We start from the raw sequence: 20,155 nt of genomic DNA on the forward strand, positions 1-20,155 counted from the left end.
TTAAGGAACCTTCACTAGTGGTCTACAAGCGTGGCCACAATATTGGGGACAGCCTAGTGAGATCTGACCTGCCCCCTGAGCCCACTCAGACAATCTTGGCACCCATTCAAAATGGGAATTGCAAATGTGGCTCATGTGTACAGTGCAACAGCACTACGAAAAACATCCTTCTTCAGACACCCACACACAGGTCGAAAAATCCCTGTTAGCGATGTCATTTCATGTAAGACAAAAGGAGTAATCTATCTCATCACCTGTGGAATAGCCTACGTAGGATAATTGAAAAGACAATTAAAACAACGCATAGCTGAACACCGCAACGCAATCAGGTGTAAGAACACTGACTACTTGGTAGCAGCTCACTTTGTTGAAGCTAACCATTCTATCTCCTCCCTCAAATACACAGGTATCGAGCATTTTACTCTACCAAGGAGGTATCGAGCATATTACTCTACCAAGGAGGTATCGAGCATATTACTCTACCAAGGAGAGGAGACCCTACTATTGAGGGAGACCTACTGAATGTCCTATCTAGAAACACTGACCCCTAGTGGTCTGAATATTGACTTTGTTCTCAGGCCCTTTTCATGAACAAGTCCCCTTTTATATGAACAAGTCCCCTTTTTTATGAACAAGTCCCCTTTTTTATGAACAAGTCCCCTTTTTTATGAACAAGTCCACTTTTATATGAACAAGTCCCCTTTTATATGAACAAGTCCCCTTTTTTATGAACAAGTCCCCTTTTTTATGAACAAGTCCCCTTTTATATGAACAAGTCCCCTTTTATATGAACAAGTCCCCTTTTATATGAACAAGTCTGTCAAATGAACACATTCTTTCCAGAGCTTATCAGCGTGCCCCAAGATGTTACGTTTGAACCAAAAAATGACATGTGACAAAGATCAAATGGAAACAATGAAATAAGTATATGAAATGAAACAATGAATGTTGATGTTAATACTATGTAAAATATCTAATCATGTTGCAATATGATAATGAAAACAATACCCTCATATATTCAACATGCTGTAAACTTTTTGCTTTAACAGTTTCACTTTTCATCTTCATCACTGTAATTACTATGACACAACCCCTCACTATTGTCATTGGTTGCACTAATTACACAGTTTGTCTACATAACCTGGTTCATGCATTCATGACATCACCCTGAAGAAGGCACAGGGATGCTGAGACGTTGGTGGTTTACCCAATAAACAACTGGGAACCTTCATAAAGTGTTCACTCCCCTTGACTTTGTCCACATAGTGTTGTGTTACAGACTGATTTTAAAATGGATTACATTGAGATTTTTTTGTCACTGGTCTACACATAATACCCCATAATGTCAAAGTGGAATTATATTTTTTCAAAATGTTTACAAATTAATTAAAAATTAAAAGCTGAAATGTCTTGAGTCAATAAGTATTAAGCCTGTGTTATGGCAAGCCTAAATAAGTTCAAGAGTATAAATGTGCTTAATAAGTTGCATGGATAAGTGCAATAATAGTGTTTAACATAATTCTTGAATGACTACATCATGTCTGTACCCCACACATACAATTGTCTGTAAGGCCCTTTAGTCGAGCAGTGAATGTCAAACACAGATTCAACCACAAAGACCAGGAAGGTTTTCCAATGCCTCGTAAAGAAGGGCACCTATTGGTAGATGGGTAAAAATAAAAAAGCAGACATTGCTTATCCCTTTGAGCATGGTGAAGTTATGAATTATGCTATGGATGGTGTATCAATACACCAGGTCACTACAAAGATACAGGCGTCCTTCCTAACTCAGTTGCAGGAGAGGAAGGAAACCGCTCAGGGATGAGGCCAATGGTGACTTTGAAACAGTTACAGAGTTTAATGGCTGTGATAGAAGAAAACTGAGGATGGATCAACAACATTGTAGTTACTCCACAATACTAACCTAATTGGCAGAGGGAAAAGAAGGAAGCCTGTACAGAATACAAAGCATAGTAACCAGGTTTTTATGAACAACCAATTTGACAGATCTTGAAGAATTTTGAAAAGAATAACAGGTAGATGTGTGGAAAGCTCTTAGAGATTTACCCAGAAAGACTCACAGCTTTAATCGCTGCCAAATGTGCTTCTACAAAGTATTGACTCAGGGGTGTGAATACTTGTGTAAATGGTATGGAACCGGTGCATGCTATGGCCATATGAAATGTAAATAGAGCTCTTTGGCCTTCAAAAGAACAATGCATATGCAGAAAGTATCTCATCCCTACTGTAAATAAGGTGGTGGATCTTTGATGTTATGGGGCTATTTTTGCTTCCACTGGTCCTGGGGCCCTTGTTAAGGTCAATGGCATCATGAACTTTACCAAGTACCAGGACATTTTAGCCAAAAACCTGGTTACCTCTGCCAGGAGGCTGAAACCTGCCCGAAAGTGTATCTTCCTTCCAGCAAGACAAAAAAAACTAGGCAAGTCAGTTAAGAACACATTTTATTTACAATGACGGCCTACCCCAGACGACGCTGGGCCAATTGTGCACCACCCTATGGGACTCCCAATCACGGCCGGATGTGATACAGCCTAGATTCGAACCAAGGACTGTAGTGATGCTACGCCACTTGGGAGCCAAAATACAAATACCCCAAGCACACATCAAATTCCACAAAGAAATGGTTAATTGACCACAAAATCAGTCTCCGGAGATGAACACCATTGAAAATCTTTGGTTTGAATTTGAGAGGGCAGTCCATAAGCGCAGACAAAGGATATCAAGGATCTGGAAAGATTCTGTATGGAGGAATGGTCTAAACTCCCTCCCTATATGTTCTCCAATCTCATGAAACATTTTTTCTATTTTTTATCTGTAGGACAGATTTTTTTTTAAATACAGATTAAAAATTAAAAATAAATAAATAAATAAAAACACTGCTCAGACATCAGACCAAACTTTTTAAAAACCAGGTTTGTCCACCGATTCTTGCCTTCAAATTCACTGGTAGGCTAGATTTCATAACTTGAAATGTATTTTCTACTGCTTTCCTGTGCCTACCGCTCTTCTGTGAGCTGCTCCACAACCAGTTGTTTGAAGGCTGCACGCTCTCGCTGCCCGGTGATATTCCGCTCAAAGTAGGCAGTGTGTGGCACAGTGTGCTAAATAATCTACATAACGAGCTAACAGCTTCAGGAGTTTTTTTCAAGCGGGCCACTGACATGGATAATTGACTGGCCCGGAGGGTTTCCAAAACCTCCCGGGACCAGTGGGAAGCCCTGTAAGTCGAGCCCTTCACCCTATTCACTATATAGGGGTGCCATTTGGGACACAGCCATACAGTTGTTGCTGGTACAATTTTGTGTTGTGTTGAAAGATGGCTGTCAAACCAGTCATTTACTGTAGCATAATGCCTGTATATTCCTCTTATCTGTAGTGCTGCAGAGGCTTACAGTAAACCGACAGAGACTTCTTCTCTTCTTCTCTCTGTGGGAGACTCACGTGGACTGAATACAAAGCCCTCATTTAGAGACACTGAATCCAAGGGTGAACCAATGAGAGCTGTTGTTCCAGAGGAAACAGACAGCGGGAGAGGCAGTCATGCAAAAGAAACAAGCAGCCGTACTGCTAATGGCACAGAATCCACAGAAAACAGCCACGGAATACAGTGGACATTTCCAAGCTGAGGAAACCCTTCAAGTGTGACATATGTGAGAAGACCTTCCACGCGAACTGTCTGTTGAAACGCCATATAGCAGTTCACAATAAACCGAAGGGGCCCTATAAGTGTGACATTTGTGCGAAAACCTTCCGCCTGAACTGTATGCTGACTCAACACATGCAAACTCACTCAAAAGAGAAACCTTTCAGTTGCAAAGTTTGCGGAAAGAAATTCCGTAGTAAGACAAATCTGAAATCACATGAGTTTGTTCATGCAGAGGTGAAACCGTTCACCTGCCCCACTTGTGGACGAGGTTTCGCCTCAAAGTACATGCTTGACGTACACCAGCGAGTTCACACAGGTGAAAAACCATACAGCTGTACTACGTGTGGAAAGAATTTCAGTATGTCTAAAAACGCATATTAGATCTGTACATACAGAACGTACAGAACGCCCACACCCATGCTCCCACTGTGACAAGACCTTCTGGCGTCCTGTCGAATTGCAGGAGCACCAGGTAGTTCACACAGGGGAGAAGCCATTTAGATGTGAAATATGTGAAGCTACTTTCATCTTTAAGGAGAACCTTACGAGACACCATCGAATTCACACGAAGAAGAGGCCGCACACGTGAGGCGTGTGGAAAGATATTCATTCAGTCCACCAACCTAAAAGCTCACATGCTAGTTCATGGGGCATTAAAACCATTTATGTGTGACGTTTGTGGAAAGACTTATCTTTACAATTATCAACAGAGAATTCACAAGCTATCACACGTGGCTGATGGAGAGGGGCACTCAAGAACCAGAAAGAACAAGGCCAACCAACAAAAACAAACCGATCAACCAAAACCCTTCAGCTGTGAGATATGTTTGAAGGGCTTCAGCTCCATCGGTTCTCTGAAAACACATGGAAGAATTCACACAGGAGAAAACATATACACTTGTTCCACATGCGGAAAGACTTTTCTCCATAAAGTTACTTTTGACTATCACCAGAAATTACACACTGGAGAGAAGCCCAATGCTTGTGGTTGTTGTGGAAAGAGATTTATTACAAAACAATCTCTTAAGATACATGAGTTGATCCATACAGGTGAGAAACCACACAAGTGCAGTGATTGTGGGAAGACTTTTGGATTTATCGGTAATCTCAAAAGACATGAGCGAGTCCACACGGGAGAGAAGCCTTTCAGCTGTGATGTCTGTGGGACACGATTCAGACAAGCCAATCATGTCAAAACCCACATGCAAGTGCACACAGGAGTCAGGCCATACTCCTGCAAGAGATGTGGAAAAGGCTTTTCTGATTCAAGACACTTCAAAAAGCACAACTGTGTCAGTAGCTAACGCAAATCTTCTGATCGCACTTTCAGAAGTAAGAAATGAGGATTACATGCCATGATGTTACAATCTCAATAACGTGGATATCTAATAACTTGAGTCAGATGTGTATGAGTCTGAATGCTGAAAGACAGTTTTTTGTTGTTGTGGATTTCCAAAATTATACCATAATCTTGGCATGTAAATTATTTCTATACTGTGATGATTACATCCCTAATATTCATTGTCCAGTTAGACTTTTATTCTAATAGACAAGTCCATATATTAACTACACTTTTTGTTATTTGAAATAGCCTTAACTATTAGGTTGTCTGGCCTTATGGGATGCTTTAGGTGCAGGGGAGGATTAACAAATACCATTTATGTAGGGTAGAAACTAGGAGAGTGACAAGATAACCAAACAAAAAAACAGCAGTCATTTGTGAAATAAACTTGACTGTTGATATAAGATTATTTCAAGGATATGACAAATATAAACCTGGAATAAAGATGGTGATACTGTTACAATATTGTATTTGTGCGTTTCTGTTGTAGTCCTTCCACACTGTAGTATAGAGATCAAGTCTCCTCTCCAGAGTGTTGCCTCTTCTGGTGGCGTTTTCTGTCGTTCATTTGGGAGAAGCTTTGTCCACATTCTGAGCAGTGGTACGGTTTCTCTCCAGTGTGCATTCTCATGTGTATTGTGAGTGAGTTCTTTTGGAAAAATCTTTTTCCACAGCAGGAGCACTGGAAAGGTCTCTCTTTATTATGCACTCTTCTCAAATGACTCATCACATCACATGAACGAGAAAAAGTATTTCCACATTCCGAGCAAGGATAGGCTGCTCTTTCTCCAGAGAGTTTGAACTTGTGTGCTTGCTTGTGAAACTTAAATGTTTTTTCATGTGCAAAACTCTTCCCGCAATCAATGCAGTAGTACGGTTTCTCTCCAGTGTGTGTTCGCTGGTGGTCTTCCAACTGTCGCAAATTTGTAAAACCCTCCCCGCAGTCAGTGCAGAGGAATGGTATTTTTCCACTTCCAGTGTGTATTTTTTGGTGTCTTTCAAACTTTGCCTTGTTTAAGAAACACTTTCCACAGTCAGAACAGTGGAGTGCCAGTTCTACGGAATGTACTGGAAGGTGAGATCGTAGTTTTGCCATGTCAGGAAATCTTTTATCACACCTTGAACAGCGGTAACGTTTCTTTTCCTTGTGTGTTAGTTGATGTTGTTTAAGCCTCTCCTTTCCTGCAAAGCTTTTGTCACAATTAGAGCAGTGGTAAGGCTTTTCTCCTGTGTGTGTTTCCCGATGTCTTTTAAGATGATATCCGCGAGTAAAACTCTTATCGCAGTCGGAACAGTGGTGACGCTTTTCCCTTGGTGAGATCTTCTCTGTGTGTTTTCGCTGGTGCTTTTTCAACGACCATAACAGTTTGAATCTCTTCCCACAGTCGGGGCAAAGGTGAGGCCTTTCTTGACTATGTACTTCCATGTGTACTTTTAGTTCTCCCGGTTCAGAAAAGCTTTTATCACAGTAAGGACAATCACCCTCTTTCTTATGTGTCCTCTGGTGACTTTTCAGAAGATCTGAGCGGGTAAAACTTTTCCCACAGTCAGGGCAGTGAAAATGTTTCTCTCCCGTATGTGTTCGCTGGTGTAGTTTAAGTTTATCCACTTTAGAAAAACTTTTACCACAATAAGAGCACTCAAGAAGCCCCAAAGTATGTTTTTGTTGGTGCATTTCAAATGCATTTAACAACTGGAATCTCTTCCCACAGTCTGGGCAAAGGTATGGCTTTTCTCCAGCATGTACATGCATGTGTCTGTTCAGATCTTCTGGTTTGGAGAAATGTTCTTCACAATGATTGCAGTGGAAGTATTTCCCTTTCATATGCTTTCGCTGGTGGTGTATTTTCAGATCATACGACTGGGAATAACTTTTGCCACAATCAGAGCAGCGATGAGGCTTCTCTCCCGTATGTGTTCGTTGGTGTCTTTTAAGATGATAAACTCGTGTAAAGCTCTTCCCACAGTCGGAGCAGTGGTGACGCCTCTCACCTCCATTAGAACTCACAATAGGGTCATCGGAAGTATCATGAGGCTTCTCTCTGTTCTCCTGAGTTGTTTGGGGCAGTTGTCTTTCTGGGTGCTGATTTTTCCCAAGTTCAGGCACACTGTCTACATTTGCTGCACTGCTGGTAGCTTTGAAGGTATTCTCCAGCTGGTGTTTTTTAAGCTTCTCCAATAGGACAAAGCTTTCCACACATTTAGTGGAGTGAAAATGGTGTTTGTCTTTCGCGTGTATTTTTTGGTGTGACTTGAGATTATCTAATCGAGCAAAACTTCTGTTGCAATCAGAGCAGTTGTGAGGCTTCTCTCCAGTATGTGTTCGCTGGTGTCTTATAAGATCCCTCACTTTTTGAAAGCTCCTACCGCAGCAGGCACAGTAGTGAGGCTTTTCTCCTCCAGGACTGAAGTCATCAGTATCTAGGGGCTCCTCTTCATTATCCTGCGTTGTTTGGGGTTGTTGTGGTCTTTCTGAGTTTTGATTCTTCTTCTCTAATTGGCACTGGGAATTGGCTGGGCATTGCTGTTTGCTATGTGACAGGACACTGTTTATATTTGCAGTGTTGCTTGAAACTTTGAAGGTATACTCTGGCAGGTCCTGTTGCTTTTTCACAAGTTCAGTTTGACGAATGCGTGTGACAGCTTTATCCAGTGTTAGTTCTGGGTCCATTTGTAATTGCTTGGACAGTCTTCTGTCAAGTAAGCCTGCGACTAGTCGGTCTCTTATCATCTCACTGAGGAGAGCTCCATAACCACAATGTTCTGACAAACAATGAAGTGCCGTGATAAAATCATCAGCTGTCTCTCCTGCTTCTTGTTTTCTTTGGTTGAATTTAGTTCGTTCTAATATTACATTCCTCCTAACTGCCAAATGTCCATCTTGCTGTTCATTATTAGAACTGTGGAAGTGTTCCTGCTTGATCAGGTTGTCATCTTGCAGGTCTTCTGAGGTGTCCATCTCCTCTGCCTGGAAATAGATTTAAAATTGCATAATTACTAGTAGGCCTATCATCTGTGTTCTCTAAAACATTCATTTTGTGATAATATAGCCTACTTTTCATTATGGTTAAATTCCAAATTAGAATAGATAGCATATACAATAAATAGCTAAACAAATAACTTAGGGTCTTCACATCTTTACAGTAGAAGCTAGGTCTAATAATTTGAAATACCTAGCAGTATCAACATGATAATGATGATTTGTCATTAGGTCTACAGATCCCCATGATATAGCATATTGATAGCATAGGCTATTGATCTAGGCTAGAGAAGGTTCATTGACAGTAGTATTAGTAGTGGACATTTCCATGTAAAAAGCCCCATGATCACTGGCATGTGAAGTTCATGGGAGCACATCAAATTTGGTGCTTTTTCAAACAGTTTTGTTTTTTACATTTTTCAACCATTTGTTCCATCCTAACATTTTGAATAAGCCAAGGCTTATGATTTCTGGTCCCAAAAAAAGAGTAAAGTCGTGGAGGTAAATATGCACCGACACCAATTAAATTTGACAATTTATGCTATTTCTAGGAAATGTGACAGTAGCTAGGTTTCCATTCCAATTGGCGACAGATTTTAATGTGAATATTCTAGAATCCGCATAAAGAAACTATGCGCATTTCCTCATCAGTGGTATGTTTCCACCAAATGGACTTGTTGCAGATACAAATCAGTGCGTGATGACATACTGCACAGAAAACATCTAGCCGAACAAGTCTTAAAAGGTATTAGAAATACAGCACCAGTCAAAAGTTTGGACACACCTACTCATTCAAGGGTTTTTCTTTATTTTTACTATTTTCTACATCGTAGAATAATAGTGAAGACATCAAAACCTTGAAATAACACATATGGAATCATGTAGTAACCAAAATAATGTTAAACAAATCAAAATATATTTTAGATTCTTCAAAGTAGCCACCCTTTGCCTTGACAGCTTTGCACACAGCTTTGCACACTCTTGGTATTCTCTCAACCAGCTTCATGCGGTAGTCACCTGGAATGCATTTCAATTAACAGGTGTGCCTTGTTCAAAGTTAATTTGTGGAATTTCCTTCCTTCTTAACGCGTTTGAGTAAATCAGTTGTGTTGTGACAAGGTAGGGTTGGTATACAGAAGACAGCCCTATTTGTTAAAAGACCATGTCCATATTATGGCAAGAACAGCTCAAATAAGCAAAGATTAACGACAGTCCATCATTACTTTAAGACATGATGGTCAGTCAATCCAGAAAATGTTAAGAACTTTGAAAGTTTCTTCTAGTGCAGTCGCAAAAACCATCAAGCGCTATGATGAAACTGGCTCTCATGAGGACCGCCACAGGAAAGGAAGACCCAGTTACCTCTACTGCAAAGGATAAGTTCATTAGAATTACCAGCCTCAGAAATTGCAGCCCAAATAAATGCTTCAGAGTTCAAGTAAAGACATCTCAACATCAACTGTTCAGAGGAGACTGCGGGAAATCAGGCTTTCATGGTCGAATTGCTGCAAAGAAACCACTACTAACGGACACCAATAAGAAGAGACTTGCTTGGGCCAAGAAACATGAGCAATGGACATTAGACCGGTGGAAATCTGTCCTTTGGTCTGATGAGTCTAAATTTGAGATTTTTGTTTCCAACTGCTGTGTCTTTGTGAGACACAGAGTAGGTGAACGGATGATCTCCGCATGTGTGGTTCCAACCGTGAAGCATTGAGGAGGTGGTGTGATGGTACTTTGCTAGCGACACTGTGATTTATTTGGAATTCAAGGCACACTTAATCAGCATGGCTACAACAGCATTCTGCAGCGATACGCCATCCCATCTGGTTTGCGCTTAGTGGGACTATCATTTGTTTTTCAACATTTCAACAATGTTGAAGTAAAGACCCCTGCCAACTAATATTAACATTTAGACTTGCAGAAACTATTTCCCTTCTGTAAGTTTAAGAAATATTGCTTAGTGTCTTGGCATTTTGTTACCAAAAACCCACATCTACAATTTATTAAGTGTTAAAGTGCATCAATATGTTGCCAAATCAGTGAAAGAATGACAAACAAAAAAAATCTGTAACAGAATGACTGCAACTGAATTAGCTACAATGGGAATTCATAGTAGTCACAAACTGTCCTCCCTTCCGCTGGCATACTGTTATGTTCAGCTCATAACTGTTTACTTTCTCTTTCTGTCACCTGGTGGTCAAAGCAAGTGTGAGAGAATCTGGACAACCCCTCCCTCTCTCTTCTCTCTCCAGTTAATGTCACTGCTCCCGGCTCTTAATGACACCTACCCATGAACCCCCTTTCTTTCAAATGACTGTAACCAGCCCTCTCACCCACTGAGCACCTTCCAACACCGGACATCCATGTACATTTGAAAAGTAGTTAAATTTGGTCAGTCCAAATCTGAACCAATCATAGACTTCTGTTTCACAAGTTTGGACAGCACAGTACAGTAAAGAAAAGTAGAGTATAGGACAGTACAGTATGGTACTCTACAATAATGAAGTACAGTAGCGTACACTAGAGTAGAGTACATTTAAAATGTACTGTATTTTACTCTTCTGTGCTATACTGTGATGTCCAAACTTGTGAAACATAGATGTCTATGATTGGTACAGATTTTTTTTTAAAGCACTTTATAAAATACAATTGATTGATTTGGTCCAGACCAACCAAATGTCCTTTTGTTTGCGAGCTCATTAGAATAATAGCCCGTCTGTAAAATAATACCCAAACATGCAAAGGATGATATTACATTTGTCTACCTTTGTGTCTATTCAGCAGCCATGATATCATTATGTTACTGGGTGTTAATCCACTTCACTTACTGTAGTTCAAAAACACGCAGTATTTCTGCAGACCTCTTTGAATCTTACTTTGGAGTAGATATTTCAGTTTTTAGAAAATGCTGTCACAAAAAAACGCAGGGAGATTTTACCATCATTCTGTTACTAACCTTTACATCTGCACTGTTCGAGTAAATGTGTTTTTGTACAATTTTCTGGGTATTAATAAAAGTAGGCCTTGTGCATAGAGCTGTATGGTTTGTTTACCTTTGCAATCAATGGTTATTGTTTGGCATACTTTTAAAGTGAACAATAGGAGTCTCCGCGTCATTCTGTTACCATGGAATTGCCCGGCTCCTCTTCATCTCGGTTATCCTGCATTGGTTGGGGCAGTCCTGCATCTTTTTCAAGTTCCGCCATTTTCTCTGACGTGTTTTGAATGACAACAGAAGGGGTTCGGGTAAAACCAGAGGCTGCAAACCACCGAAGTCTGCTATGCTAATCTATACAAAATAGTTTTGCTTGTAGTAATTTAAGCTTTTGGTTAGATTTATATTCAAAGTGAAATAAAAATAAAAAGCTTATCTCACAAGATCCTTGCTGCTGCACGTCTATCCGCTGTCTGGTTAGCTATTCCTCTCTCCACGTGTGTGTCGTGAGCAACATTAGCGCGAGCAACAATAGTGTCATCCGCGGTTCGTTTTCAAAATATCAGTCCCTCATTGAAACTGATGCAAACTGATAAACATTTTGAAAACATGCCACAATTGGACAACATAATGCTAAGCAAGGTTGAAATGTTATATAAATTCTCAAAACACATTTAATTGGTTCATTTGAATGAGGTGAAATTGCTGTATTTCAATGTATTTGAATTCAGAATTGCTTTGGGGGCATACACATAATATATGCACTGTGCACCCTAAGGTATGTAATGTGCACCTATGAAATGGGGTATCAGCCTACTCAGTGACACCCACAGAACACAACTATGTAGAGTTTCCACATATTAGCGTCCTACCTCTTATTACAGGACATTGACTGTGGGAAATCATCATCCCAGTCAGTCTATTGTGTATTGGGCATTCATATCGCACTGTACAGCCTGAGCTACGAATTGTGTACCCATGAAATGGGGTATCAGCCGACTCAGTGATACCCACAAAACAAGGTTTGAATGTTATATAAATTAAACAAAAGAAAATTATTAGGTAATTTTGACAAAAACAACTCAAAATCTGTTGAAATCACACTGTGGATGTATTTGAATTCAGACTTGTATTGGGGGCACCATCCCACTTCAATATACACAATAGACTGACTGGAAAGGTGATTTCCCACAGTCAAAGTCCTGAAATAAAAGCTAAGATGCTAATATTTGTGTAAACTCATAGTTATGGCCGTAACGGGAGTACATTTTAAGAGTTTTTCTGAGCAACTCCATATTTGGTCAGTAACAAATGTATTTTGATAACGCTTTCAGAGCTGTCTACGGGAGTGAACGTTATTTATAATAAGAATTACATGGAAAATGGCTGGCCCTCCCTTCGGCAAAATATATTTTACCTAAACCCTCCCTGACCCTCCCCTATACCCCAAATAATAATTAAAACAAAGTGGATAGCAGAGAACATGTCTACCGTTTACCCTCACTTCTTGGACAGACCAGAGCCTTGAATATGCAGTTTTAGAAACTGTTCTTTGTCTTGCAAGCATTATATGGCAACACAGGAATATTGATAGTGCAAAGGGCTGCAGGCCAGAAGGTTGTGAGTTCGCAGACTACCGTGGACAAGAGTAGGGGTGGAATTAATCTGTTATTGTATTTTCTGGGCTGAGGAAAAAATAGCCTTTTAAACTCAGCTAAAAAAGAAATGTCCCTTTTTCAGGACCCTGTCTTTCAAAGAGAATTCGTAAAAATCCAAATAACTTCACAGATCTTCATTGTAAAGGGTTTTAACACTGATTCCCATGCTTGTTCAATGAACCATAAACAATGAATGAACATGCACCTGTGGAACGGTCGTTAAGATACGAACAGCTTACAGACAGTAGGCAATTAAGGTCACAGTTATGAAAACTTAGGACACTAAAGAGGCCTTTCTACTGACTCTGAAAAACATCCAAAGAAAGATGCCCAGGGTCCCCGCTCATCTGTGTGAACGTGCCTTAGGCATGCTGCAAGGAGGCCTGAGGACTGCAGATGTGGCCAGGGCAATAAATTACAATGTCCCTACTGAGATGCCTAAGACAGTGCTACAGGGAGACAGGACAGACAGCTGATCGTCCTTGCAGTGGCAGACCACGTGTAACAACACCTGCACAGGATTGGTACATCGGAACATCACACATGCGGGACAGGTACAGGATGGCAACAACAACTGCCCGAGTTACACCAGGAACGCACAATCCCTCCATCAGTGCTCAGACTGTCCGCAATAGGCTGAGAGAGGCTGGACTGAGGGCTTGTAGGTCTGTTGTAAGGCAGGTCCTCACCAGACATCACCGGCAACAACGTCGCCTATGGGCACAAACCCACCGTCGCTGGACCAGACGGGACTGGCAAAAGTGCTGTTCTCTGACGATTTTGTCTCACCAGGGGTGATGGTCGGATTCTCATTTATCGTCGAAGGAATGAACGTTACACAGAGGTCTGTATTCTGAAGCGGGGTCGATTTGGAGGTGGAGGTTCCGTCATGGTCTGGGGCGGTGTGTCACAGCATCAACGGACTGAACTTGTTGTCACTGCAGGCAATCTCAATGCTGTGCCTTACAGGGAAGACATCCTCCTCCCTCATGTGGTACCCTTCCTCCAGGCTCATCCTGACATGACCCTCCAGCATGACAATGTCACCAGCCATACTGCTCGTTCTGTGCATGATTTCCTGCAAGACAGGAATGTCAGTGTTCTGCCATGGCCAGCGAATAGCCCGGATCTCAATCCTATTGAGCATGTCTGTGACCTGTTGGATCGGAGGGTGAGGGCTAGGGCCATTCCCCCCAGAAATGTCTGGGAACTTGCAGGTGCCTTGGTGGAAGAGTGGGGTAACATCTCACAGCAAGAACTGGCAAATCTGGTGCAGTCCATGAGGAGGAGATGCACTGCAGTACTTAATGCAGCTGGTGGCCACACCAGATACTGACTGTTACTTTTGATTTTGACCCCCCCCTTTGTTCAGGGACATTATTCAATTTCTGTTAGTCACATGTCTGTGGAACTTGTTCAGTTTATGTCTCAGTTGTTGAATCTTGTTATGTTCACACAAATATTTACGCATGTTAAGTTTTCTGAAAATAAACGCAGTTGACAATTGGAAGACGTTTCTTTTTTTTGCTGAGTTTATAAACATTTCATGCAATTGTACTTCATTTTTACATATTAGCAGAATATTTTTTTTAATACCACACAAATTACAGAAATAACAAGGTAAGAATGGACAGAGAGATGGGCATATGTATTCATCGTATTTTTCCAATGACAAATCAGTATTTGCAACAAAACTGTCCCTGTTTGAATTATTTGCAATCTGAGACGTCATTGGGCATCTGAGCATGGTACTTTCAAAAGTTAGGTCTACTCTGTCCGGGGTGGAACGGTAGTCCTATCTACGCAGAAAGATGTAAACTTTAACTGCTGGCTACTTTTCTTCCGTGGCTTAACCCAACGAGATAAGGTCACAGGTGTTTCCTTAAAGCTGTCTGGGTTTAAACATCTGCTATTGTACAGAAAGTAAATAGCTTAATCAATTGATCACTTCCCAATCAAAGTATTTTTTGTGACTATAGAAGGCTATAACTCAGCCTTTGAATGTCTCTGGTACACAACAATTATATTTCCATATGCATCGGAGTCACGTCTTTCCTGTGTATTTTACATAAAGCATTGAGGACCAAAGTGCTGTCACAGATCACTGTAAATAATCGGATCCATTGTATTTTCTTCAATCTTAAGCTAACAAAGGGTAGGTCTGTGCTTTGACGTTTTCATTAATATAAGGTAGGCCTATGGCATACCCTTTCATACCCCCACAATTCGAGTCTTTGTTTTAATTTAGCCTACCTCTGTGTCAGTGGGCTGTTATTTAAAGGAAGCATGGTGGGTGGAGGAATTGACCTACAAATCTATGGATATAGCAGCCTATAGCCTAATTTCGTCTGTTAAACAGGTAAACCTACCTCTTATTTCTTAAATAGGAAGAAATAAGCTTCAACACAAAGCCCACTTGTTATTAGTAAAGTTTAATTAAAATGAAGACTGTTAAGGACCTCCCCTTTTTTTCAATTTTCGCCTAAAAAGATTGCCTGTAGCTCAGGACCTGAAGCAAGGATATGCATATTCTTGATACCATTTGAAAGGAAGCACTTAGAAGTTTGTGGAAATGTGAAAAAAAATTACGATAATATAACACATTAGATCTGGTAAAAGATAATACAAAGAAAAAAACATGCGTTTGTTTTGTACCATCATCTTTGAAATGCAAGAAACAGGCCAAAATATATTACTCCAGCCCAGGTGCAATTTAGATTCTGGCCAGTAGATGGCAGCAGTGTATATATGCAATGTTTTAGACTGATCGAATTAACCATTGCATTTCTGTTCAAAATGTTGTATCAAGACTGCCCAAATGTGCCAAATTTGGTTTATTAATACATTTTCAAGTTCATAACTGTGCACTCTCCTCAAACAATAGCATGGTATTATTTCACTGTAATAGCTACTGTAAATTGGACAGTGCAGTTAGATTAACAAGAATTTAAGCCAATATCAGATATGTCTATGTCCTGGAAAATGTTCTTGTTACTTACAATCTCATGCTAATCGCATTAGCCTTCCCGCGGGGGACCCACCGATCCTGTAGAGGTGAAGATGAATTAGATGAAGTAGATGAATTATGCCCACTCGAATTTGCCTACTTTCAGCACCATCAGCTGTCCATTTCCAATTGATTGTGCTGCAGCTGCTGCTTCAAATTTCAGCACCACAATGAAAGTTACTCTAATCTGGCTTATTGTGAGGTCAATAACTCTGATAAATACATCATGAGCAAGAAACACATGTTTTTAATCAAATAAATTAGAATCATATCATGCTATCAACCTCCGGTCCTCCTGATCTTCAACACTCTCCTTCTCAAACTGGACAGAACATAGGCGTATGTTTGGGAAGAAGCCTTTGACTCTCCTCCTAAACTGCCACCGCAGGCCTACACAACACAGCTATTGTCTAGGCAGCACACAAAAAAAGTTTTTGATCAGCAAGAGCTGAGCAGGCCGGGGCTCAGTGTTGGAACATCCATTGCAGTGTGTAATGCAGCCTAGTTTTATTTACACCATCAATACATAGCCTAATAAGCAACTCATTCCAAAACACAGAAATATAAAAATGTCATCCATTACAAATTACATGACCATCCCCTGGTCTAGATTTGAAAAAATGATATATACTAAACCCTCCCCTTGACTGAAATTGAAAAAGCATGACCCTTCCCATTTTCCTCCAGGTACCAATTATGTACATTTAGATCCATCCGTAATGGGAGTTTGAATCTGAGCTTCCTGGGCCTTGGCTAGGAGACAAGTCATACTCGGTCGACATCTCAGATACTGATTCAGCTGTACTGGTTAATTTAGCCATTTAAAGTTTAAAACAAGCTACCTTATATTCGTTTATTTTTATTTAAACAGTGCATGGATGTTAACTTCTATCTCATCTGAGGTTAAGATAAAATACTGAGAAGGTTTAAATACAAGACATTGTATTAACTAGTATGAATATTTTAAATACAGAGGATGTATTTACAGTACTTTCTAGTATTTTACAGCATCTGACTGTATTTTTCATGTTTTGAAGAGGCTCAAATGTTATGGTCCCAAAGAACGTCTAGAAGGCGGCCGGCCATGCAACCAGGTCAGCAGTTTCACTGTGATAGCAAGAGCGGGTGCTTTTGATGTTGACAATTTGCTGAAAAGCACCCTGAAAAGTATGCACAGATATTGCATAGACCATTGAATTACAATTACTAGAAGGGGCATAGGCCCTTAACCATGGCTATAAAAGGTGCACAGCTTTGGGGGTGAGGGGGGAGATTTCTCAGGCTCAATATAATTTTGTCTCCAAGTTCGAAAAAAATCATTGGGCCATTTTTGTGGGGTCTCCATCTCAAAATGCACATACAAGGATAACAGGTGTTGTGAAAAGAGAATACTTGCTGTTCACCCAAACCAACACTGTTTCGAATGGGAATGTCTGTTTTACTCATTTTAATTATACTGAACAAAAATATAAACGCAACATGTAAAGTGTTGGTCCCATGCTTCATGAGCTGAAATAAAAGATCCCAGAAATGTTCCATATGAAAAAAGTGTTTCTCTCATTTTGTTCACAAATTTGTTTTACATCCCTGTTAGTGAACATTTCTCCTTTGCCAAGATAATCCATCCACCTGACATGTGTGGCACATCAAGAATCTGATTAAACAGCATGATCATTACACAGGTGCACCTTGTGCTGGGGACAATAAAAGGCCACTATAAAATGTGCAGTTTTGTCACACAACACAATGCCACAGATGTCTCAAGTTTTGAGGGAGCCTGCAATTGGCATGCTGACTGCAGGAATGTCCACCAGCGCTGTTGCCAGATAATTGAATGTTAATTTCTCTACCATAAGCCGCCTCCAACGTCATTTTAGAGAATTTGTCAGAACCTCCAACAGGCCTCACAACCGCAGACCATGTGTATAGTGTCATGTGGGCAAGCGGTTTGCTGACGTCAACGTTCAATGTTGTGAATAGAGTGCCCCATGGTGGCGGTGGGGTTATGGTATGAGCAGGCATAAACTATGGACAACAAACACAATTGCATTTTATTGATGGCAATTTGAATGCACAGAGATATCCTGACGGGATTCTGAGCTCCATTGTCGTGCCATTCATCACCATCACCTCATGTTTCAGCATGATGATGCCCGGCCCCATGTCCCAAGGATCTATCTGTACAGAATTCCTGGAAGCTGAAAATGTCCCATTTCTTCCATGGCCTGCATACTCAGCAGACATGTCACCCATTGAGCATATTTAGGATGCGCTGGATCTACGTGTACAACAGCGTGTTCAAGTTCCCGCCAATATCCAGCAACTTCACACAGAAATTGAAGACGAGTGGGACAACATTCCACAGGCCACAATCAACAGCCTGATCACATCTATGTAAAGGAAATGTATCGCACTGCATCAAATCAAAATCAAATCAAACTTTATTTGTCACATGCGCCGAAAAAAACAAGTGTAGACTTTACCGTGAAATGCTTACTTACAAGCCCTTAAGCAACAGTGTAGTTCAAGAGGAAGAAACATTTTACCAAGTAGACCAAAATAAAAGTAACACAATAAGAATTACAATAACGAGGCTATATACAGTGGGCACTGGTACCGAGTCAGTGTGCGGGGGTACAGGCTAGTTGAGGTAATCTGTACATGTAGGTGGGGGCGAAGTGACTATACATAGGTAACCAACAAACAGCGAGTAGCAGAAGTGTACAAAATGGGGGGGGGGGGGCGTCAATGTAAATTGTCCGGTGGCGATTTTATGAATTGTTCAGCAGTCTTATGGTTTGGGGGTAGAAGCTGTTGAGGAGCCTTTTGGTACTAGACTTGGCGCTCCGGTACTGCTTGCCGTGCGATAGCAGAGAAAACAGTCTATAACTTGGGTGACTGGAGTCTCTGACAATTTTATGTGCTTTCCTCTGACACCGCCTATTATATAGGACCTGGATGGCAGGAAGCTTGGCCCCAATAATGTACTGGGCCGTTCGCACTACCCTCTGTAGCACCTTACAGTCAGATGCCGAGCAGTTGCCATACCAGGCGGTGATGCAACCGGTTAGGATGCTCTCGATGGTGCAGCTGTAGAACCTTTTGAGGATCTGGGGACCCATGACAAATCTTTTCAGTCTCCTGAGGGGGAAAAGGTTTTGTGGTGCCCTCTTCACGACTGTCTTGGTATGTTTGGACCATGATAGTTCGTTGGTGATGTGGACACCAAGGAACTTAACAATCAACCCGCTCCACTAGAGCCCCGCTGATGTTAATGGGGGCCCACCTTTTCCTGTAGTCCACGATCAGCTCCTTTGTCTTGCTCACGTTTAGGGAGAGTTTGTTGTCCTGGCACCACACTGCCAGTTCTCTGACCTCCTCCCTATAGGCCATTGTCGGTGATCAGGCCTACCACTGTTGTGTCGTCAGCAAACTTAATGATGGTGTTGGAGTCGTGTTTGGCCACGCAGTCGTGGGTGAACAGGGAATACAGGAGGGGACTAAGTACACACCCCTTTGGGGCCCCAGTGTTAAGGATCAGCGTGGCAGACATGTTGTTGCCTTCCCCTACTACCTGGGGGCGGCCCATCAGGAAGTCCAGGATCCAGTTGCAGAGGGAGGTGTCCAGAGTCCTTAGCTTAGTGATGAGCTTCGTGGGCACTATGGTGTTGAACGCTGAGCTGTAGTCAATGAACAGCATTCTCACATGTTTATTTCACTTTTGTTTGTCCTTTTGTCCAGGTAAGAAAGGGCAGTGTGGAGTGCGATTGCATCATCTATGGATCTGTTGGGGTGGTATGCAAATTGGAGTGGGTCTAGGGTGTCCGGGAGGATGCTGTTCATGTGAGCCATGAACAGCCTTTCAAAGCACCTCATGGCTACCGACGTGAGTGCCACGGGTCGGTAATCATTTAGGCAGGTTACCTTCGCTTCCTTGGGCACAGGGACTATGGTGATCTGCTTGAAACAGGTAGGTATTACAGACTCAGTCAGGGAGAGGTTGAAAATGTCAGTGATGACACTTGCTAGTTGGTCAGCGCATGCTCGCAGTACACATTCTGGTAATCCGTCTGGCCCAGCAGCTTTGTGAATGTTGACCTGATTAAAGGTTTTGTTCTCAACAGCTACCGAGAGCGTTATCACACAGTCATCCAGAACAGCTAGTGCTCTCATGCATGCTTCAGTGTTGCGTGCCTCGAAGCGAGCATAAAAGGCATTTAGCTTGTCTGGTAGGCTCGCGTCACTGGGCAGCTCGTCTCTGGGTTTCCCTTTGTAGTCTGTAATAGTTTTCAAGCCCTGCCACGTCCGACGAGTGTCAGAGCTGGTGTAGTAGGATTGAATCTTAATCCTGTATTGACGCTTTGCTTGTTTGATGGTTTGTCTGAGGGCATAGCGGGATTTCTTATAAGTGTCCGGATTAGTCTCCCGCTCCTTGAAAGCGGCAGTACTACATTTACATTTAAGTAATTTAGCAGACGCTCTTATCCAGAGCGACTTACAAATTGGAAAGTTCATACATATTCATCCTGGTCCCCCCGTGGGAATTGAACCCTGGTCCCC

General features: G+C 41.5%; 1 protein-coding gene and 1 pseudogene across 2 annotated transcripts; one reads left to right on the forward strand and one right to left on the reverse strand.

The window, feature by feature from the left end:
• The first annotated feature begins 3,518 nt into the window (after positions 1-3,518).
• LOC139566221 (zinc finger protein 665-like) lies at positions 3,519-4,974 on the forward strand (annotated as a pseudogene).
• On the reverse strand, positions 4,659-11,475 carry LOC139566326 (zinc finger protein 271-like). 2 transcript variants are annotated; one of them, XM_071387442.1, is made up of 3 exons: positions 11,372-11,475; positions 11,121-11,206; positions 4,659-7,980 (listed from the first exon to the last, which is right to left on the reverse strand). In XM_071387442.1, exons 2-3 carry the CDS (start codon positions 11,199-11,201, stop codon positions 5,527-5,529), a joined length of 2,535 nt encoding a protein of 844 aa, XP_071243543.1. In that variant the 5' UTR covers positions 11,202-11,206; positions 11,372-11,475; the 3' UTR covers positions 4,659-5,526. The 2 variants fall into 2 exon arrangements, with proteins under 2 accessions (XP_071243543.1, XP_071243544.1); XM_071387443.1 differs by having other exon boundaries at positions 11,049-11,436.
• Positions 11,476-20,155: the final 8,680 nt, after the last annotated feature.

Source organism: Salvelinus alpinus, chromosome 38 (genome assembly GCF_045679555.1).
Source record: "Salvelinus alpinus chromosome 38, SLU_Salpinus.1, whole genome shotgun sequence".
Classification (NCBI taxonomy): Eukaryota; Metazoa; Chordata; class Actinopteri; order Salmoniformes; family Salmonidae; genus Salvelinus; species Salvelinus alpinus.